The sequence below is a fragment of the Poecilia mexicana genome, unplaced genomic scaffold, assembly GCF_051168715.1.
Source record: "Poecilia mexicana isolate PSO_F unplaced genomic scaffold, ASM5116871v1 scaffold_6, whole genome shotgun sequence".
Classification (NCBI taxonomy): domain Eukaryota; kingdom Metazoa; phylum Chordata; class Actinopteri; order Cyprinodontiformes; family Poeciliidae; genus Poecilia; species Poecilia mexicana.
In genome coordinates, this window is record NW_028263375.1 from 28951328 (window position 1) to 28970559 (window position 19232).

The following is a 19232-nucleotide window of genomic DNA, read 5'->3' on the forward strand; positions in this document are numbered from 1 at the left end:
TTAAAAATGGTCTCAAAAGGACAATATTATCTTCTTATCACAATAACTTCTGGGACAATTTATCGTCCAGCAAAATTTGTTAATGTGACAGGTCTGATTGATATTATACATTGTGATATTGCGATGATGATATATTTGCAATATATTACGTAGCCCTGTTTATAGAGTAGAAGTGCAATGATTGAAGCTTTCTGGCTGATCACCAATTTCTTAAAAAGTCTGACCTGCCTAAATGTAGTTTTTTGGGGAGTTTTTTTTTTTATTATTATTATTTTTTAACATTTCTAAATATAGCAACAAATTGGCGAAGGTGGCAACAGTTTTGGGGACTTTTGTAAACAGCACATGTGCAGATGTGACCTGGTGGGTGAAGGTGGGCGGGTCTGTCAGTCAGCCCTCTATCATGGCAGAACAAAAGAGGACACTGGCTGACTTTCAGAGCTGTGTGGGGGAAGATAAGCTTGGTGGATAAGATCGGTTTCACATGCAAGTATTGGACGAACGCTAAGGAAATCAGATCCGATTTATCGGTTCACCGCCAACTGCACTGAAACTCAGCTCAACTCACTTCCACTTCACTTACAAAGTATAGACAAAGTATGCCGTTTAAGAATACTGCTGATGTAATAAATCATTGTTGCAATCTGAGAACTGCCTAGTCTGAGAGTTTAGTGTTAGTCTTTGCACTTTTTGAACATACTCTGTAAAACATTACATTTTTTTTATTTTTTGGCCAAATAAGATTAAAGACATATCACTGACACTTTCTGTAAGTAACTGTCTCTCTTATTTTGTAATGAATTAGCGTCAAGCCTTATTCGGGAAGTTTTTCTGGACGGCTTCATGGTTCGAGGGGTTTTTGGCACATTTGAATTTCTGTCCTGAAAGTGGCAAAACTGGTATAATAACAAGTGATGCTGTGATCCTACGATGCAGAACTAACCACAGTCAACTAATGTTTATGAAGTTTAGTCACAGGCGAAATTTCTCTTGTTTTTTACATTTTAAGTAAGGTGTCTGTTTTGTTTTGCTAGAATATGCTTTTTTATTGTATACCAGTAGTGGCACACGGATTACATGTCAGGATACAAGGAATCCACATAAAACCATTAATGAGAACATGGTCCAAAAATGACAATCCGTATTGATTTTCCTGAGCTGTGTTGCTGTAAAACTCTGGATCAAACCTAATATATGCAGCCACATTGCCACAACCTGCTGGGGATCACACAGCTGATAAGACAAGCTTGGGCCGTGACTCTTAACGTAATGCTAACAGAAGGAAAAAGAAGGCTACGATTGAGGGAGGGAGAGAGGGGGGAGGTTGAGCTTTTCAGCATGCCAAATTCCTCAGCTGCACAATAGCGTTGGGCGAGCCCCGAGTCCCGGCCGGCACAGTCGGCCTTCTCCACCACAACGGGAGGGGAGGCTCAGGAGAGGCCCGCGATGCCTGGGGAGAGGAGGAACTCGCTCAACCCCTGCGCCGCAATCGCTCGATGAATGGTTGCTTTGAGGACGCTGCTGTGTCATCCAGCACCACCATGCCATATGAGAAAAGTTATGTTTGGATTGTTATTGCTAGGGTTGTAAATATGTCAGCCTTCTTTTGTAGCACGAAACGGAGCACTTTCCTACAATTTATGAAAGAAGGCGTTGCTAAATAATGGAGAAAATATGAGCAGGTTTAGTAGTAATAAAAATAAACTTGTAGATTTGTGAATTAACTGTATTGAGTTCCTGATTAACTGGCTTATCATTGTTTTGTTTAGTCATTTATAGTATACAGGCACTCCCAGGTTTAATATGCACCTTGTGGCGAAGCAGTGAACCTGAATAAAGAAGTGTTTATCGTGACGTACCTTCCTGTATGAATACACGGGGTACTGATTTGAGAGGTCTGACCCACATGATGCCCCGGATTTCATAAGCAGGCTGGCCGAGCAGCATATGTGGCAATTTACAGTCAGTCAATACGCAATTAAAATGTGCTTAAAGCAACAAAGCATTGATGATTTATAAAGGCTTACCATAGCTTAGAAGCTCACTTTAGGTCATTGTTCCGCAATGAAAATGCAACCAAGAACCTCCTCTTCCGTTATAGATCTTTGCACAATAGTTGAACCGCCAAGATGTGAGCTTTCAGTGCATGCAGCTGGGGTTGTGGAATTAAAGGGGCGTGACTTGCACCACAGAATTCACTTGGAACAGAATTAATAAAGATATGTGCATTAGATTTCCTTGATATCTGTGTGTTGCGATCCTCCCGAAGGTTGTTCAAATGCATGTAGTGTTTTTTATGCGCCATCCTCAACCATGTTTTGTTTTTTTTTTCTTTTTTTTTGTTATCAGATTCTGCTGAATAATGTTTATCTCTGATCAGACGAACTCATAAGAATGATCTGGTGGCTCAGATGTGGTTTCATTTTTGAGTCGTATCGATTGCCACACTTGTTTGTTTTTCTTGACTTGTATTGACATTGGTGGCTTAACTTTAAGGCCCCATTTCATGTCAGGACTTTCAAGTTGAGCCAAAAAATAAGTGTGGATTATGCAACGAAAGTATCTTATGAAAAAACCTTGAGATGCATGTAGGACTTGATTGAGCAGTCCTGGATGATCAGAAATTCAGTAAGAACACAGGTCGTACTAAGAACACTCTTTGGTGTTGATGTTGAGGGAAGCAGACTTAAAATTATTATTATTATTCTTTTAATCAGTGATGTCTAAAACGGTGTGCTGTTTAAAGAACTGTTTAATACAGGGTGTTCACACATCCTTAAGAAGTCTTAAATTCATATATCTAAACGCTAAGGCCTTAAAATGTCTCATTTGTTGAAAAAAAATGGAAGTTGGCTTTAAATACATTAATCACAAATATTACATTTTGTGATGGCAGCACTATTTGATCTTGTATATGTAGTTTTTTTTTTCTTGGAACTTGAGCAAGAAATACTGCTGACACCTGTAGGTGGGAGTTAGCGCTCGCTTAAACCCAATGTTCTTGGCCATTTTTGTGGAAAATTTTCAATAAACTCACTGTGAAGCATTAGCGTGAAAATAGGGCAAGATTTGTTGATTTTGTGTAAGTTTCTGCGATTGCGTCAAACTGGAGGGACTGTATAATTTGCAGAGTGAAATCACTATCAGAAAATTAGTTTTATAAATGGTGATGATTGCATATCTACTACAAAATTCTGACAGCTGCATATCTGGGTAGGAGTTTGGTGTGGCTGGTTATTAGATCTTCTATTTCCTTTATCTTGTTTTGAATAAATTTTTCCATTTTTTAAAAATGTCATTTATTTCTTCTCTTTTTTTTTTTAGGTGTTTAAATCTCTGCACGGGAACCCTTAAGACCACACTGACTTGAAAGCCGTCATACTCATGGCTCCCTCCACTTGACAGAATGGCCCAGACACATAATGCTAATGGGTTCAAGATGGATGTCCCCAAGCCAAAGGGGGCTGTGGGTAAGGAGGAAGCCCTCCGGATGGAAGAAGAGGCAATGGCTAAACTGAAACGGGATAAGAGACATACAGTTTCAGTTTTAACTCCTTCATCTTCCTCCAAACCTTCAAAGTTCTCCACGACTACTGCTGCTCCTCAGCCTTTTCCTTCTGCGAATGTACCTGACAAGGACCTCATCGACTTCCCAGAAACTAAGAAGCAAGCAGAGGGGGACAAGTTCAGGGATATCGATGTGGACAAGCTGACTAACGCAGAGCTTGAGAAGCTCCTACTGGATGACAACTTTGGCGTCAACAGCAAAACGTCTCGCCCCGCTGCGCTGCTGGGTTTCAACCTCAGTGCCTCTTACCCTGGAGGGAATCCCTGTAGCTCCTCTCCTTTCCAGAACAGTCAGTGGACATCAGTTCTGCCCAGCCAGTCTAACTCTAGTGTGAGCACTCCAACCCATCAACCCACTCCGCTCTTCCCCTCGGCTCCCTTTCCCAAACCAGGCACGTTTCAAAATGGCTTCACTCCACCCATGTCGTCCTTCTTGCCCCTTCCACCTCAGCAGCCATCCTTCATGGCGTTGCCTCCCATCCAGGCTCCTGCAGCCATGGTCTTCTCAAAACCAACAGTGGACCCGGAAATGGCAAAACTGTTTGACAAGATCGCAAGCACCTCGGAATACTTGAAGAATGGCAGATCCACCGGCATCGACGTGGACTCTTCACATGTTGGCGTGGCCTCTCTGGCGCCCAACCCACCGCCTCAACAGGCAGTGGTCACAGAGTCTTCTCACGTCACCGACTTTGAGTGGCTGGATCTGGACCCGCTCACGAAACGTAAAGCCGAGAACGAGCAAGTGTCTGTGGCGTCGGAAAGCGACGCTCAGGTTGTACCGGGAGTTTCCGCCGGGGACCCTTGGGATGCCGTGCTTGAAACGGAAGGGAACAATTCCGGTGGCAGAGGCAGCCCGAGTTTGGAGGGGAAAGTTTCACAGTCGGTCCACTCACAGCACAGGAGAGCTTCAACAGGGGCACCTGTTGCTAGGAGCCACTCGCTCAATATCCCTGGCACCTCTTCCCAGCAGAAAGCAAGTAGTCAGGTAAGGGCACACAAGGCTAATTTATAGGCAGTCAACTTTAGCTATTTGTAATTTTGACAGACACATAACCCTTTAACCTATTATGTTCAAGACAGTTCTGCAGTGTTGGTGCTCTTCTCATGTTGTATATCAATCAGGGAAGAATTAGACAAACAAGATTGGACTTAATTAGGTCACTTACTTCATATGCTAGTAACCCTGATGAGATTAATTGCATGATAAATTAAAATGAGCTCAATGATTTCCATTCTGATTTTCTGTTTTTTTTATTTTCTTTTTATTTATCATTTTTGGTTGTGTTTTATTTTGGATATTTCCCTCAGTGTATCATAAGCCTGGCAGGCCGCCAGGCTTTACTTACCCGCTTATTATACTTACAGTTGTTTGTTTATTTTAAATTTACTTTTTTATAGAATCAGAAAGACGGATTAAGCTAGGTTTATAGTTTACTGGATTATTGTTTATCACAGTAATAACTGGGACACTTCATTGTCCATCAAAATGTGTTATTGTGGCAGGCCTACATGCAAGTGCCCCGGCACCTGCTGTTGTAATTGCTGATGTTGCAAGAGTGTACACCCATGCTAAAATGCCAGACTTATGTTTTGCGAAATATGATCAAATGTGACAAACTCTTTAATTTGAGATATTCTGTGCAACCCAACCACTAAAAATCCCCCTCAAAAAGTATGGACTTTTAAGGTTTTTATTGATTTAATTGTCTTCTATGGTACCAGTTTATCAGCACACCACACCTTGACCTAGGCACATTTCCTCACACCATCTTGCCATATTCTCTAACTCTATGGGATTCTCTGGACATTTCTGCTTCACTACCTTGTTCAGCTAAAAACACATTTTCTTTTTATTTTTATTCTATTACAATCACCTTAACAAAATCCCCAGTTGAGTCTGATCATGATACTGACACCCTTATGTTTTACTTTGCTTATGTTGTTGTTCCTGCTTAAAGTGGTTCATATTCCAGATTTACTTTTGTGTAGAAGTTTCCCAAAGGTTTAGGTTTGATTTCTTCATAATATAACACACTATCCCCACACAGTCTTGGGAGATTTTAGGCAGATCTCTACTGGTTGAAGAAGATCAGGCGACAGATTTCTTCCCACCATACTTCTTATTCCAGACATTTAATACAGGAGCATGCATTTATTTGTAGAGCACCTTCACTACTTGCTAGAAATTCCTGCAGATCCTTCAGTGATTTTTTTCAGCATTCTGCCAGTCTGTCAGTTTTAGAGAAACATCCTTTTTTTAGTAATGTCACCACAATTGTGGCAAAAGCTTTCAGTTTTTTTGTAGACTGTTTAAACCAGATGACAATGCTATGTGGATGAGGGTTTTGCTAAACTCAACTAAATTCAACTGCTAGCCCCATTGTGAACATTTTTTTTATCATCTTCAACATCTATCACTAAGTAATGTGCTGCTCTTTTACTGTAAGGAAGTTTATCATTGCCAATGATGACCTCACAGAATTTCACTTCCACAAAATCTAAACCAACACTTCAACACTCCAACCCTCAGTGGCTTTTTGTTTTTGTATGTTTTACATGTTGTTCCTACACAGGCCTTATATTGAACCATTCATTTGATGCAGATGATCCCTGGGTTTGGACACTACTGCTGCTGTATAAACTTGAATATTTTTTTGTTAAAACAGCTGAATTAAAATATGACTTGCACAAGATAACCATTTATAATGGGTATATTTTTGTTTACCTCCCAAAAATCTTGTGTTTTAAGAGACGCAGATACTTCTATGATCTGCTGTAAGATTTTGATGCAAGTAATAAGGACAGTGCTTTAGGCAAGAGTCATAATAGAGGTCTGCCATCTGTCAATATGGCCTCTATCTGCGCTGAGTCAAGCTGAAACCAGTCACTCTGCGTAAACGTGGTGCTTTTAATGTCTAACCCTTCGACTGTATTAGCTGTTTTGTGAAATGATTAACTCTCACAGATCACTAGTTACTAAAATACTTAGACTTTTATGGAGATAAAGTTTGTCATTGCTCTTGATTTTTAGTTTTTTAAAGTGATTTTGTTTTGTGAGGGTGTTTTCGTTGGGTCATTACGCCCACTTCCTGCTGATTGTTTTTAGATTTGTCCTGACCAAAGAATTTTTCTCTGTTGCACTTCCTCACACCACGATGAGAATTAACTCTCCCAACAGTACACTTTATATTTTCTTTCCAGAATACTTTTGTTTTTTTTTAACTTTTTTTACAGCTGCAACAAACAAAATATCATAACTGTTGAAAGTAAAAAACATGAGTGAGACATTGATAATGTCTCACTCATATTTCCATTGAGGACTCTGGAGATTTAGTTTTTCTCTTTATCAAAGGCAACTCGTCCAGTGCCCACACCCCGGAGAGGATTCCAGGGCTGAGGAATGTCTTTATTCTTGAAATGATGAAGCCATGCTTGTTTACTCTTGCCCATATGTTATGTCTAGGTTTGCAAATGTTTGTTGCTGAAACTACTAATGTTTCGCAGTTTGAGCCTTTTCAATGCTGCACTCACTTTTTCTTGTCTCTGTCCGTCATGCCTGCCGACTTTATACTGGGAGGTCATGATGATGGTGTTGTGTGTTTGCTTGCTCCTGTTTCTGTTTGCTTGTTGCAAACAGAAACAGGTCTGTGCAGGTCCTCTGTGGCGGAATAGCCCAACTATCACCCTTAATGTGTTACTATTTTAACCCAACTCTCCTGAGATGCCAGATCTCTGAAAAGGTTAAAAATAGTCAACATTTTGAGCGATACTAACCTGATTACCTTCTGCAAATTCAATTCAAATTCAAATAATACTCTATTGATCCCAAAGTCGAATTAAATGTTGTGACTCCAGGGTTTCACCCAGTGTATGATGAGGCTGGCGGGCCACCAGGCTTTATTTGCTCTCCCATCAGGTTTATCATTGTTTTTATTTATAAGTGTTTTTTAAACACTAGTAAGAGTGATATCAAAGATGGGTTAAAGACTCTTGTTGGTGAAACAGTTGGAATAACAATAGCAACATGGTCTACATTTTTTTCCAGGCTTTTTGTCTAGAAAGGCAGTAGCTTGAAAGAATAGGAGAAAAAACCGAATGAATGGTCTGAATGCTGTCCTACTGATATGTAGGTTTTTTTTATTATGATTTATTACTAATTCTTTCCTCACTGTTAACATAATGTAACATGATTTTTTTTTTTATGCAGTTGTAGTATACATTTTTTAAAACGGACTAAGCAATAATGCAAAATGTACACTAATGGTGAATTGTTAAGGCTTTCCCCTTCCACTTGTTATTATTTATACCTTTTTGTATAATTATAACCAGCTTTTAGTATCTGGTTATTTATTCTGTCTTTGCTTAAGTCCACATTTACAAAAAGGGGCAGACAATATGAGGCTGAGAACAAAATGATGCGATTTTGACTGCAACAATGACAACCGATTTCGGCAGTTCAGCTCAACTATGCCGAGCCCTTTACTGTAGGCTTTTCTGCTCCGCTACGCACTTCACCGGCTAACGTAGGAAAATCTGACATGATTGCACAGATTATCAGGATTCAGTCGGAGCGGAGTTATTCCTGACCACCCTGATCAAGGGCGCAGACATCGGTGCATCAGAAACTGCCAGCTGACTTCCTAGCAACTGAAAACAATGTGTCACTGTCTGCAACCTTTCATCAACATAAACAATGTCATCCTCACGTTTGACAAGTTCTTAATGACTGCAACTTTTACTCCGGAGCAACATACAGTCCGGAAAGAACAGCATGCATTTCTGATCCCCCGCCCTTGTCTCACTTTGACTCTTTTGACTCTACTGTGTGGCTGTTTCTTTCCATCTAGGTGCTGTGTACCTTCCCACCCACCTACCCCATCTGTTTCACTCTTTCATTTGTAGGTAAAGCTTGAGTCGATGATGATCAGCACCCAAACAAATACGCCTTTATATTTAGCTTGGGTGTCATGCCTCAGTGAGTGACAGACTTCTTGTCAGCCAGCCGACCCCTGACTGGCGCCTCTTCAAACCTTCCTCTTACTGACATCCTTTACTGCACACTGCCATGTCTGGGTTAAGATGAGACCCCTTCACATTACTCACGGTCAGCTCCAGAGTGTTGCGTCTCTTTGGATGGATGTACTTTTGAATCAATACGTTACAGCTGAATACATCAACATCATCTTCTAGTTTGTAATGACGTAATTTTTGTAATAACCTGCTGTTATTGAAGCGATATCTAACCCTCCTCCACCTTTCCCTCGACATGCAGACTGATTTTTATGAGATGGCCCAATTTATCTGTGCTGTTGCTCAAGTTCTTGAGTGAGAAAGTGAAACCTGCAGGATGTCAGTTGCACTCTACTTTTTTTTTTTTTTTTTTTTACATAACAGACAGATCTTCTCTTCCCCCGCACACTTCCAGACCTCCACAAGTCTTTTAACGACGCCTCCACACTTCAGACTGTGCCCCATTTTTCTATTCTGCTCGGGTTAATTGCACACTCTGCACAAATGTGAAAACCTACACCTTAAGCGGTTCTCACGTTAAAGTTCCTCTGGTGGGATAGCGCGGGCTTAAGGGCGATGCAGTCCGTAAGAGGATGTTGCATTGATTCCTGTCCGTTGTGACTTGCCTGACGAACGACACGCCGCTTCCTAAACTTTGACCTTTCTCTGACGAAAGCAGAAATGACCTGCAGCTTAGCAATGCAAATATAATCTTTAATAGAGTGCATGATAAAAACAATGAAGATGCATTTAACAGCGTTTCATCATCCGTTTGTCCATTTGTAGTCCTAGATTTCAGTTTATCACAGGAAGCGTGACTTCATTAGCTATCAGATACTTCCGTTTTGAAAGCAGTAGTAGTTCTGCTTTAAGGCTACTTGCTTCCCCCCGATATAAACTTTACAGTTTGCTGTAGCCGATTTCTTCTTAGCGTCGCTGTGCTTGGAAAATGACCCGTTTTGAACACTGCCAAAGTGTTTTGCCAACATGATCCGCTGCCTCTACGTCGCAGTGATGTTGAGGTTTATCCAGACGGCCTTTAATGCCTCAGCAGAGGAGGGTGTTTTTGTTTTCAGGGTGTCGACCTCTTTCAGTTCCACACATGGTGAACCCGATACCCGATGAGACTGATTGGAGGGGAAAAAGGCTGTTTTTCACAAGACACTTTGCAGTGTGTTTGCTATTGCTGGCAGTAAATGTGTAACAGGATAAAATGATAATATATCACACCCAGACGATTAAAGTGTAACTTCTTTCAACTTTTTCTGCAGAGCCTTGTTTTGTTCTTTCTTTTTTATCCAAGTGTGTAGCTGCAGTTTGATTCAACGTCTAGTGAGCCTTTAGTTTTTCACTACTTAATGTGGAATTAGCAAAAGCTATTCATTTTATTTTTTGTCATCTTAGACAGTATAATGTGTTACTCAAGCTTACTATGTATTTGTCTTTTTAAAACAATCAATTTTAGAAAAAAAAATATTTTTTTGCAGTTGGGGAACTGTTAAACATTTTGTTGACCACAGCAGTGATATTTCTTCATTTCAGTTTGGCTAAGGATTTGCATAGTAGTTTCCTTCTGTCATCTTAAAGGTTGAGTTTCCCAAGAAAAAGAAATACCAGGAACAGTTGTGCCATTTGTTGAGCAAGAAGTCATGGGTTTTTATTTGGTTGTCTGTCACTTTAGAGTAGAATTTGGACAGCAAGTGATCAGGTTTTATTACAAATTACTCAGTTAGTCAAAATTTAAAAAAAAAATTTAAATAATTTTTACCCTCTTTTTTTTTTGTCTTGAAGGCATTTGCCACAGTGTTCTAGGTTGAAGCCATGTTTTCTTCATGAAACATTTGGGTTTTGATATGACAATTGCAAACCTTGCAGACTACACTGGTAGGACTATAACTACATGGTTGATTCATTTGTTGTTGAAGAGTCAGAACTTGAACTTCAGCCCTTTTCTTGATTGGAGGCGTTGGAAGAAAACAAAACAGGAAGTCCAAAAAACAAAATTGCATTTCCTCATCTTGGATGGGAGTGTCACATTTACTTTGTGAGTCTAATACTCGTCTCTGTTTGAACACACATTCCCACACATGTTCAGAGAGGATGCTCACATACAAACTCTCACCGCAAAAACATGGACAAGAACGCCATCAAACATGGAAAAAAAAAAACTGAAATGGTGGACACAAAAATAGCCTAATTATGTGTAAAAATGCTTATTTGGATCTACTCACTGAATTACTTAAAACAGGCTGTGGTCTTTATGTTTCACAGTGTGTTCCTGATTTTACAGTCAACGTTGTGATATGTTAGCGGACGTGCAGAGAGAAGATGAGAGATTAGTCAGCGTGTGAATTTAAAGGAGCTGTTCCCATGACTTCAGTCCCGCCGAGTTCCCCCTCGGTGTCCGGCGGAAAAAAAAAAAAAAATGGTGTGAAACATAGATTGGCCTTTCGGTGCTTTACAGTGACGCATCAAGGCTATTCTGATCTTAACCATAAAAGCTTCTCACTTATCATTTTTGAAGAATCTCTTGTGGTTTCCTTGAATTAAAACAAACCTTACTGATTTCCCTCTTCTTGCCTCTCATTCATTGGTTTCTTAATAACACAACAACTACAAGAGTTGCTGAAAGGTTTGTTTATTTGTGTTGTGTCACATTAAAACCAGAGATGTCGATTCACTTTTTTCCACTTCCGATACCTGAGGTTTAGTATCTGCTGATACTGATTTGATACACAAAAACAGACTTGAGTTGACTCAAAATGTTTCTTCTTTTTAAAACACAGTCTAGTAGAATAGTTTTTGATATATGGATCGATACAGATATTAACATTGGTTTGGTACATCTCTAATTAAGACCACAAACTTCACTGTCTTGTGTGGGACTTTACAAAATGAAGCAGTTCTGTAGTAAATCCAGCCTCTGGTTAAGTTCAGCTCTCTATCAAATCTGTCATCAATATTCTTCACATTTGTTTCATCCATTTTTTTCCCTCCTCATCCCTCTCCATCTCTCCATCAGCTCTTTCCGCCTCATTTGGGATGAGGTCTGACCGATTTTTCAAGCCATGACTGAGTACTTTTGCTTCCCAGGAAGGGGCGGAGTCTTTGCGTGTCTCATTTCCTGTGCCTCAGGAAGTGCATTCCTCAGCTGCTGACAATCAGATGGCAGTAAAAGACAGACAGTGTAGTTGTGATTTCTCTGCCGCGGGCCGGCCTCCAGGAATCTCTTAGAGCAATTCCAAAGGGTGTCGTCTCAGGATTTATTTCTCTGTGTGTGAATATGCAAAATTACGTATTAGATTCTTTTTCCATACCTTTGGTAGCCCTGCTTTTTATTTTAAAACCTCTTGGTTCAACAAACATTGTTGAACCAAGGCAGCGTCACACGGACACAAAAGCTCTAAAGATTTATGGTTGTGTTTTTGTGCTCCTTCTGACTTGTTGATTGGCTCTGGAGGATTAATAAGCGTTGAGGTGTTTCTAATAAAACTTCCCCTTCATCAGTCTTTGAACTCACTATTTCTATCCTGACATTTGCTAAGCTCTTTTGAAGAAGTATATACTTAAGGACATATAAGATATAAAGCATTTTAATGATTTTTAACCCTCAACAATCCAAGTTTTTATGTGTGTATTTTTAAAGTAATTGTTCTTTTAATTCTAATCTTAGTGAATCCTTTGCTTGTTTAGGGAAGAGGGAATGGTTTGGTGAAGAATGCTGTGCTGGAGGAACAGGACGCCCAGAACCTGGAGATTGTTGCGTTTTGTAAAGACTTGGCAAGGTAAGCTGGATTGTTTCTACCGAGGAGAACAATAAACCTCCCTTTGGGCGTTACAAACTCAAACTCGCCTATCTTCAGACGTATATGAACTTCAGTGACATTACTCTCTCAATCTGCAGAGTTTTAAACGAAGTCGGTCCACTCTTTGCTGGTTTTTCATCTTTAAGATAGCGGTGGGCGATTTTGACATAGAATTTTAGTGTCATATATTGAGGTACTATTCTGATAATAAATATTATGATAAAAAAATATATCTTTTTTATTATCTTATTGTATGGCTGCATGGCACAGCATTCACAGTGCCACAAATGGAATATTCTTGAAAAACATTCCCATTTGAAATTGGGTTCTTCAGGACACAACTTACATAAAAAGCTGAGTTATATCACTAAACTGCACACAGTAACTTTATTTAGTCATATTTTCAAATTCACTGATTTTTATTGAAGCAAATGTGGAACAAACAGTGGAGAAAATAGCAAAAATAAAATTTCCAGTAATACTGTCAGCTTTGTGTTTTTGTTTACCATCAATAACTGAAATTTACCACAATAATACAAATTCTTCTGAGACTATTTTCACAATAAACAATACAATAATTGTATTATTTATTATACATTTATCATATTGTTTATACAATACAATTATTACATAATTGTATTATACAAAGAAGAAAGTAGTCTTTATTCCGGGAGGATTGCTTTCAGGTTCTGCTTGGAATGGTTCCTTCATGGTTTGGGAATGTGTTTATGGGAATTTTTGACCACTCTGCCTGGAGGTCATATGAGGTCAGACTCTGATGCTGGTCTCAGCTTGAGCTGATTCAGAAAGTGATCTATTAAGTTCAGGAATCTGTACAGGCCAGTCCGACTCTTCCCCTCTTAACTCACGTTGTGCACTGTCATGTTGAAACTGAAAGGGACATTCCCAAACTTTTCCCACAATGTAGGCAGCATGTAATTTTCCAAAATGTCTTGGTATGCTGAAGCTCTAAGAGTTTCTATCACTGGAACTGATGGATTCAGCTCCTGAAAAACAGTCCCCCACCATTATCCCCTCTGCACCAAACTTTGCGTTCGGCGCTAGAGCCGTTCTCCTGGTGACTGCTAACCAGAATGAGTTGCTGATGTGTCTGATTGTATCAGTGGAATACCCAACCCGTTATTTCCCAGATGTTTGTAGGAAGTAGTCAGCATACCATTGTACTGAGTTGTGTACACCTGTGTTCATGGAAGTGGCTTAATGATTGAATTTAATGATTTGGATGGATGGACCAATATTGGTACAGCATATCACATCCAACACCTAAGAAAATGCCTGGTACCTCTGGCAAAGATGTGCAAGAGTTTGGTTAATAAATCCATGTTTTGTTTCAGTTGTGTGATGGCACTAGAAACAGGGAAAATCCACTCACAAAGCAGAGAAACGTCTCATTGTTTCTGACCAAATGACCCGTCCCACAATTGGCACTAGCATTGCTGCTGTTAACACTTTTCACAACCTTCTTTTGGCAGCACTTAGTCTTTGACATTTCAGGAGCTTTGAACAAAGAGGGAGCTTGTTGACCGTTTGGCACAGTTTCTCCAGAGTGTCTAAAACTTTGACTCTTTTCACCTGCTCTCTTTTCTCAGCTCAACCCAAACATTTTCTATAGACGTTAGATTGGCCATAGAAGACAGTTGGGTTTCTTTGGGTTTGTTGAACCAATTTGATTATTATTATTTTTTTTATGTTTAATGAGTCATTGTCTTTCTCTGAAAACCCAGTGATTATCTAGTTTCAGTAATTTGGCTGAGCTCAAAAGACATTACTTTTAAATTTTGTGAAAAGTTTGAGACCATGCACTCTAACGACGTTCTAAGTTCCTTGGGAAGAAAAACCAGCCCACAGCATCACAGATCCTCCACCATACATAACAGTCTATGTGCTTTGGGAATATGAAATGCCTAGATACACTTCAGCTTGCTGGCATTTGTAAAACAAGAGCAGAGATGAGGAAGACTGTTGGCTTCTGTGGCTGTGCAAGGTGGTTTCCACCATGTGTATTAATTCATATGACGGTATATTTTGTATTTGACCTACTATAATATGCAAGTAGAAGCACTTCTAGAGATATTTGGTGTCTCAAGTATCAGACTGGTCGTGACATGTCACAATGCGTTTTTCATACTAGAAATGTAATGCAGCTTCTGGCTTAATACGAAGAAAGTGTCCTAGTGATCCTCCCACAGCATGTTAACGGGTATCAGTCTAATAGTCTGAAGTAAATTTAACTTAAATTAAAAAAGTAAGCAAAAACACCCATGGTTTAATTATAGCTTTTCACCTTTTGTAAGTGAAGGCCTGCTTCTGAATGCACACGCGCTCGCTTGATGACACGTTTCCAGTTTAGTTAACCTCCAGGATCCGTACAGAGTTTTCTTACCACAGTATTTGGTTTGGGTGGGGTGACGATGAAGCCGTGCTCACGGAATGTACTTTCACTATGATCACACCGTCAACGCCCAGCCAACGTCTGGCAGCATCACTGCATCCCGGGTGGTCAACAAAAAATTATTTGCATAGCTTACAATTTAGAGGAGTGCAAATGGGACAAAAGAGAAAATTTCTTGGCATTTTCATTTTCTAGCAAAGAAAAATATCCGGTCAGACTTTCCCCATCATTCATCCAGCAGTCTGATCCAGATCATCTGATTTATAACGGCTGGCTGGCTGGCCTTTGTTTCCCTTTATGTTATATTTTCTTTTTTCCCCACTGGGCATGAAAACCAAAACATAATAAAAATGCCTCGACCCTCTTTTGTTTCTTTTCCTACTGCAGCCTACGTTCCAGATTCCCTCACGGCGACATCGGGACCAACCCGGGCTTCGTCCTCAGCCCCGTCATCGCCCAGAGGGAGAGCGGACCGGACAATAACTGCTCTGTCAAAGTTTCCATTGAAATCCCTGAATCTCAGCAGCCTGTGACTTTCACCTGTGATGGTAAGCATCTGACAAGTGACTGAAAAAAAAACAAAAACAACAAAAAGTTGTAGCAGAGGTAGGAGTTGCGCTGTTTGCCCTTACAGCAGAATATTGAGATGCAGCATGGGGTATATGCCAATTTTTATGTAATGGACAAGAAACAAAACAGATTTTTTTTTCTGTTATATTTTATAGGGATAGTATTAAAAAATCAACTGTTTTAAGCTTTACATAACATCGTGTTATAATATAATTCCTTCATCAAAAACATACCCGGAGTGTCGTCTTGATTATTTCATGCATGTTTGAGAAATCCTCTAATCTCCTGTGGCAACCATTCAGCTGTGCAAAACGCCTGATTGCACCTAGCCCCACCTCCTCGTTCCTGCAGTTTCCGACCCTCTGCCTGATTTCTCAGTGAAATACTGGCACAAACATTGTGAAAGGGTTAAAGGAGGAGCCATGCTGTGGTGACTTCCTGAAGGCAGAGTTTCAGAAAGGGCAGCAGTTTTTAAAGAGACAGAAGCCCAATTTTGAGGCGTCATATTGGGAAGTAAAATTTCTCTGAAGTCATATTTGATGCATTACAGCATTTTTATAACAACTGAAGGAAACATAGTTACTTGATTGTGCTATAAAATAGCACTGTGTTCCTGGAAAATACTTAAAACTTTCCCTTAAAAGGTAAAAATATCTGACCCTGGGGTAATTAAAGCAAACATTTATTTAAAAAAAATTATCAATACAGCCTACATATTATATCACACATTTATCAATTTTCCAGCATGACTTTATACAATATTGATACCACAAAGAACTGCTTGAACTGATAGATATTTGACAATTGTTGAAGTACCACACATTAAGATACTTGATTCAAGTAATATATATGGTGTATGTTTGGGTCATATGGACTTAAAGTTTTATAATGATATTTTGTGCCGTTATTGTGATAATTGTAAAAATGACAAGAACTATTTATTACAATTTTTTATGTGACTGAATGGCTGTTTATGTCACTAAACAGTACCTGCATTCAGTCATATTTTCTAAATTATTTATATTTATTGATAAACGGACAATTTTGGGGGATTTAGACGTCATCAACTGGAATTTATTGTGGCGACGATAAACCAACATTCTTAAAAGAAACTTATGATAACTGATACGACAAATGCAGCTTAAAATGTTTTAGAAGGTAAACTTATAGTTTGGTAGTTAAAGCATTATGTATATTTCCAATGAACACAAAGCAGAAAGACATAAATACTGCGATGTGTTTGAAGTTTGAGTGTTCCTGCAAGTCTCATCGTTATTGTGACATTCACCCACAAGTATTGCATGTTGTCCTGACATGGTGAAACATATGGCACACGAGATGCTTCCCTATAATCGTTAAAAGCTTATATCTCAGATTTCCGTTTTCTTTTTCTTGCTGGTTGGAAGTATAATTGGTTCTTTTTAACTGGCTTATGAATGCAACTAGGGCTGAAACGATTCCTCGAATGATTCGAGTACCTCGATTACTAAAATTCCTCGAGGAAAATTTGCCTGCCTCGAAGCTTCATTAATTTATGTTTTATTAGTTAGCGCACCGTGTTCCGGCCGGGACTTCATTTGCGTTGCGCGGAGCTCTCACTTCCGCCTCTGAGTTGTTGACAAAAGCTAAGTCTCAGCGGCATAAAGTCCAATCTTCAAGATTGGCCCGTGGGGATTTTATTGATTGATGATAATGCCCGACTTTTTATCGTTTTTGGGGAACCAATAAGCATCCTTAAAATGACTGGGGGAATGCCTGGAGTACGGCAGCATTTCTCCTCCGGGGCTGCTGGTTGAAAGCGAACGGCGGGAAGAGCGCTGAGGTGAGCGGATAGACTGAACAGGGCGGGCGGCTGAGTAGCTGATGCTTACCGTGGAAATGTAGCTTTACCGACGAACCGCACAATAAATTTCATATCCCGGTCTGAAGAAACGGGTGGCGGAGCGCATCGTACATGGCTGGTAGATGAGTTTCTGAGTGTGACCAGTGAAGGTGTCGTAAATATCCCGTATTGCTTCCCCCCGTGTTCGTCCCCCGGTCTAACGGTTCGTCAGTCCGCTGGTCTATTTCCTCCCCTCCACCCCATGTTCGTTCATTCGCCCTCTCCTCCCACTCCAGGCGGCATTTCCCGTATTTTCAAACCCAAAGCGTGACAGGTTAGGTGGCAAGGTGAGTTTAATTAATCTATTAAACTCACTGAAGATGAATACATAAACTAAAAGCTGGATTGTAGACATTTTTTATAAGCATATTTCTGAGCCTGCCTCTTTGTTATTAAATTCAATAGAATTTCAGATTTTTCTATAACTTTTCTTCTGGTTAACTTAGAAAGTGAGCTATTATTGTTACAGGTTAGTTTTCTAAACTACAAAAAAGCAACTGTTAGGGATGCTCAAATATGAAAAATTGGACTGACATTGATATCTGATAGTAACACCGGTATTATGCCAGATTTACCAATATTTCATTTTAGAAATTTTTTTTATCCGATTACTCGATTAATCGTAAGAATAATCGATAGATTACTCGATTACTAAAATATTCGTTTACAACAGCCCTAAATGCAACTGTAAATTCAGTTTGGCCCTCCAGTGAGTGGAGTTCAGATTTTCATCTTAAAAGACCTTCAGAACTGACAATGATGTATCCTGTTTCTTCACATGGATGCCCAGCTGCTGCTTGGCCTTGTAATGTCAAATTGTACAAAGATTAAAAGATGCAGGATGTTCACTAGTACATTTTTATATACGTCTCATAAATTTTTGTATCTTACAACACTGCAAAAAGTTGCGATTTTTCTGTGTGACTGATGAACAATTTATTGGCCCTTTGGAGCTATGTCACCTAGTCACGCTGAGGCGCCATGGCAACCATCAGAAGTGATGGTTGCTATGAGAATGTTGAACGAACCGCGATTGTTTTCCCAAGTTGTTTTCACCGATACAGCCATGGCTTCTACTTGTTCAGGTTGAGCTAATTTGTCTGAACAGGTAGCAGACCTTGTTGGGGTACAAAAGTTGAAACTTGCTTAGAAACAGACACCTGACTTCTGGCTTCTGACGTGTTTGTTGATTGGCTCAAATCTCTGACTTCGCCTGAATTCACACCATATGATTTATGCCACAATGTCTTAATCGGCCTTTTCAAAGTTCAAACGTATAAAAGTCTCAAGGCTAACCAGTTTTCATCGTACATGCTAGGCTACATGATGGTGCGGCATTTTCTCCATGGTTGCTAATGATTAGACGCGTACCTTCTCCCTGCATCTTACTGAGCTTACTTACTTGTGAAGTATATGAACATTAATCGTCTTATATAAAGTGTTCACTGCACCAAGGGTTGCTGGTCCTTGGGATTGGTGGCTGCTGTCCATCGGCAACATCTTTCCTCATTACAAGGCTTACTGGAAAAGGATAAGCTTGGTTTGCGTCCTTGTCTGTTTGTGGAGCCATTTACCATATCACAGTGAAATCCACTAATTGAAAGAATGAGTTGTCTCAAAGTCCGTCACTTGAAGATCGTGACGCCAGTTACAGATGGGTCTACATCTCTTTCCTGTTTATTGCTTAAGTATCTCCCTGTGTTCCTCCACTTGTTTTGCAGAAAACATGCAAGTAGGGGTGATTTAAGAAATGAAGAAATTTCCCAACTTATGCAAGCATCCCTAGCATTAAAAAGCTTTCTGGCATTCAGCCTCTGAATAAGCCAGTTCAACAGCTACAATTCATAGGAACAGTACTGCATTCCTCAGTCAACACCTGAATCATAGCTTCCAGGATTCCAGTCGTCTCTCTGAGTTCACCTCTCTTTCCTCCTTTTAATATCATTACCTCAGTCACTTTCTAGGCAAATTTTCCTTTTTC

At 39.8% G+C, this 19232-nt stretch overlaps 1 protein-coding gene across 1 annotated transcript in view; it reads left to right on the forward strand.

Annotated features, from left to right (window-relative positions):
* Positions 1–19232, forward strand: part of pik3c2a (phosphatidylinositol-4-phosphate 3-kinase, catalytic subunit type 2 alpha) — a 48544-nt gene that overhangs the window by 2060 nt on the left and 27252 nt on the right. Inside the window, exons 2-4 of the mRNA XM_015009361.2 lie at positions 3325–4555; positions 12274–12365; positions 15187–15347. Coding sequence (XP_014864847.2) covers positions 3407–4555; positions 12274–12365; positions 15187–15347 — 1402 coding nt within the window. The 5' untranslated portion in view covers positions 3325–3406. The remainder of the gene's footprint in view (positions 1–3324; positions 4556–12273; positions 12366–15186; positions 15348–19232) is intronic.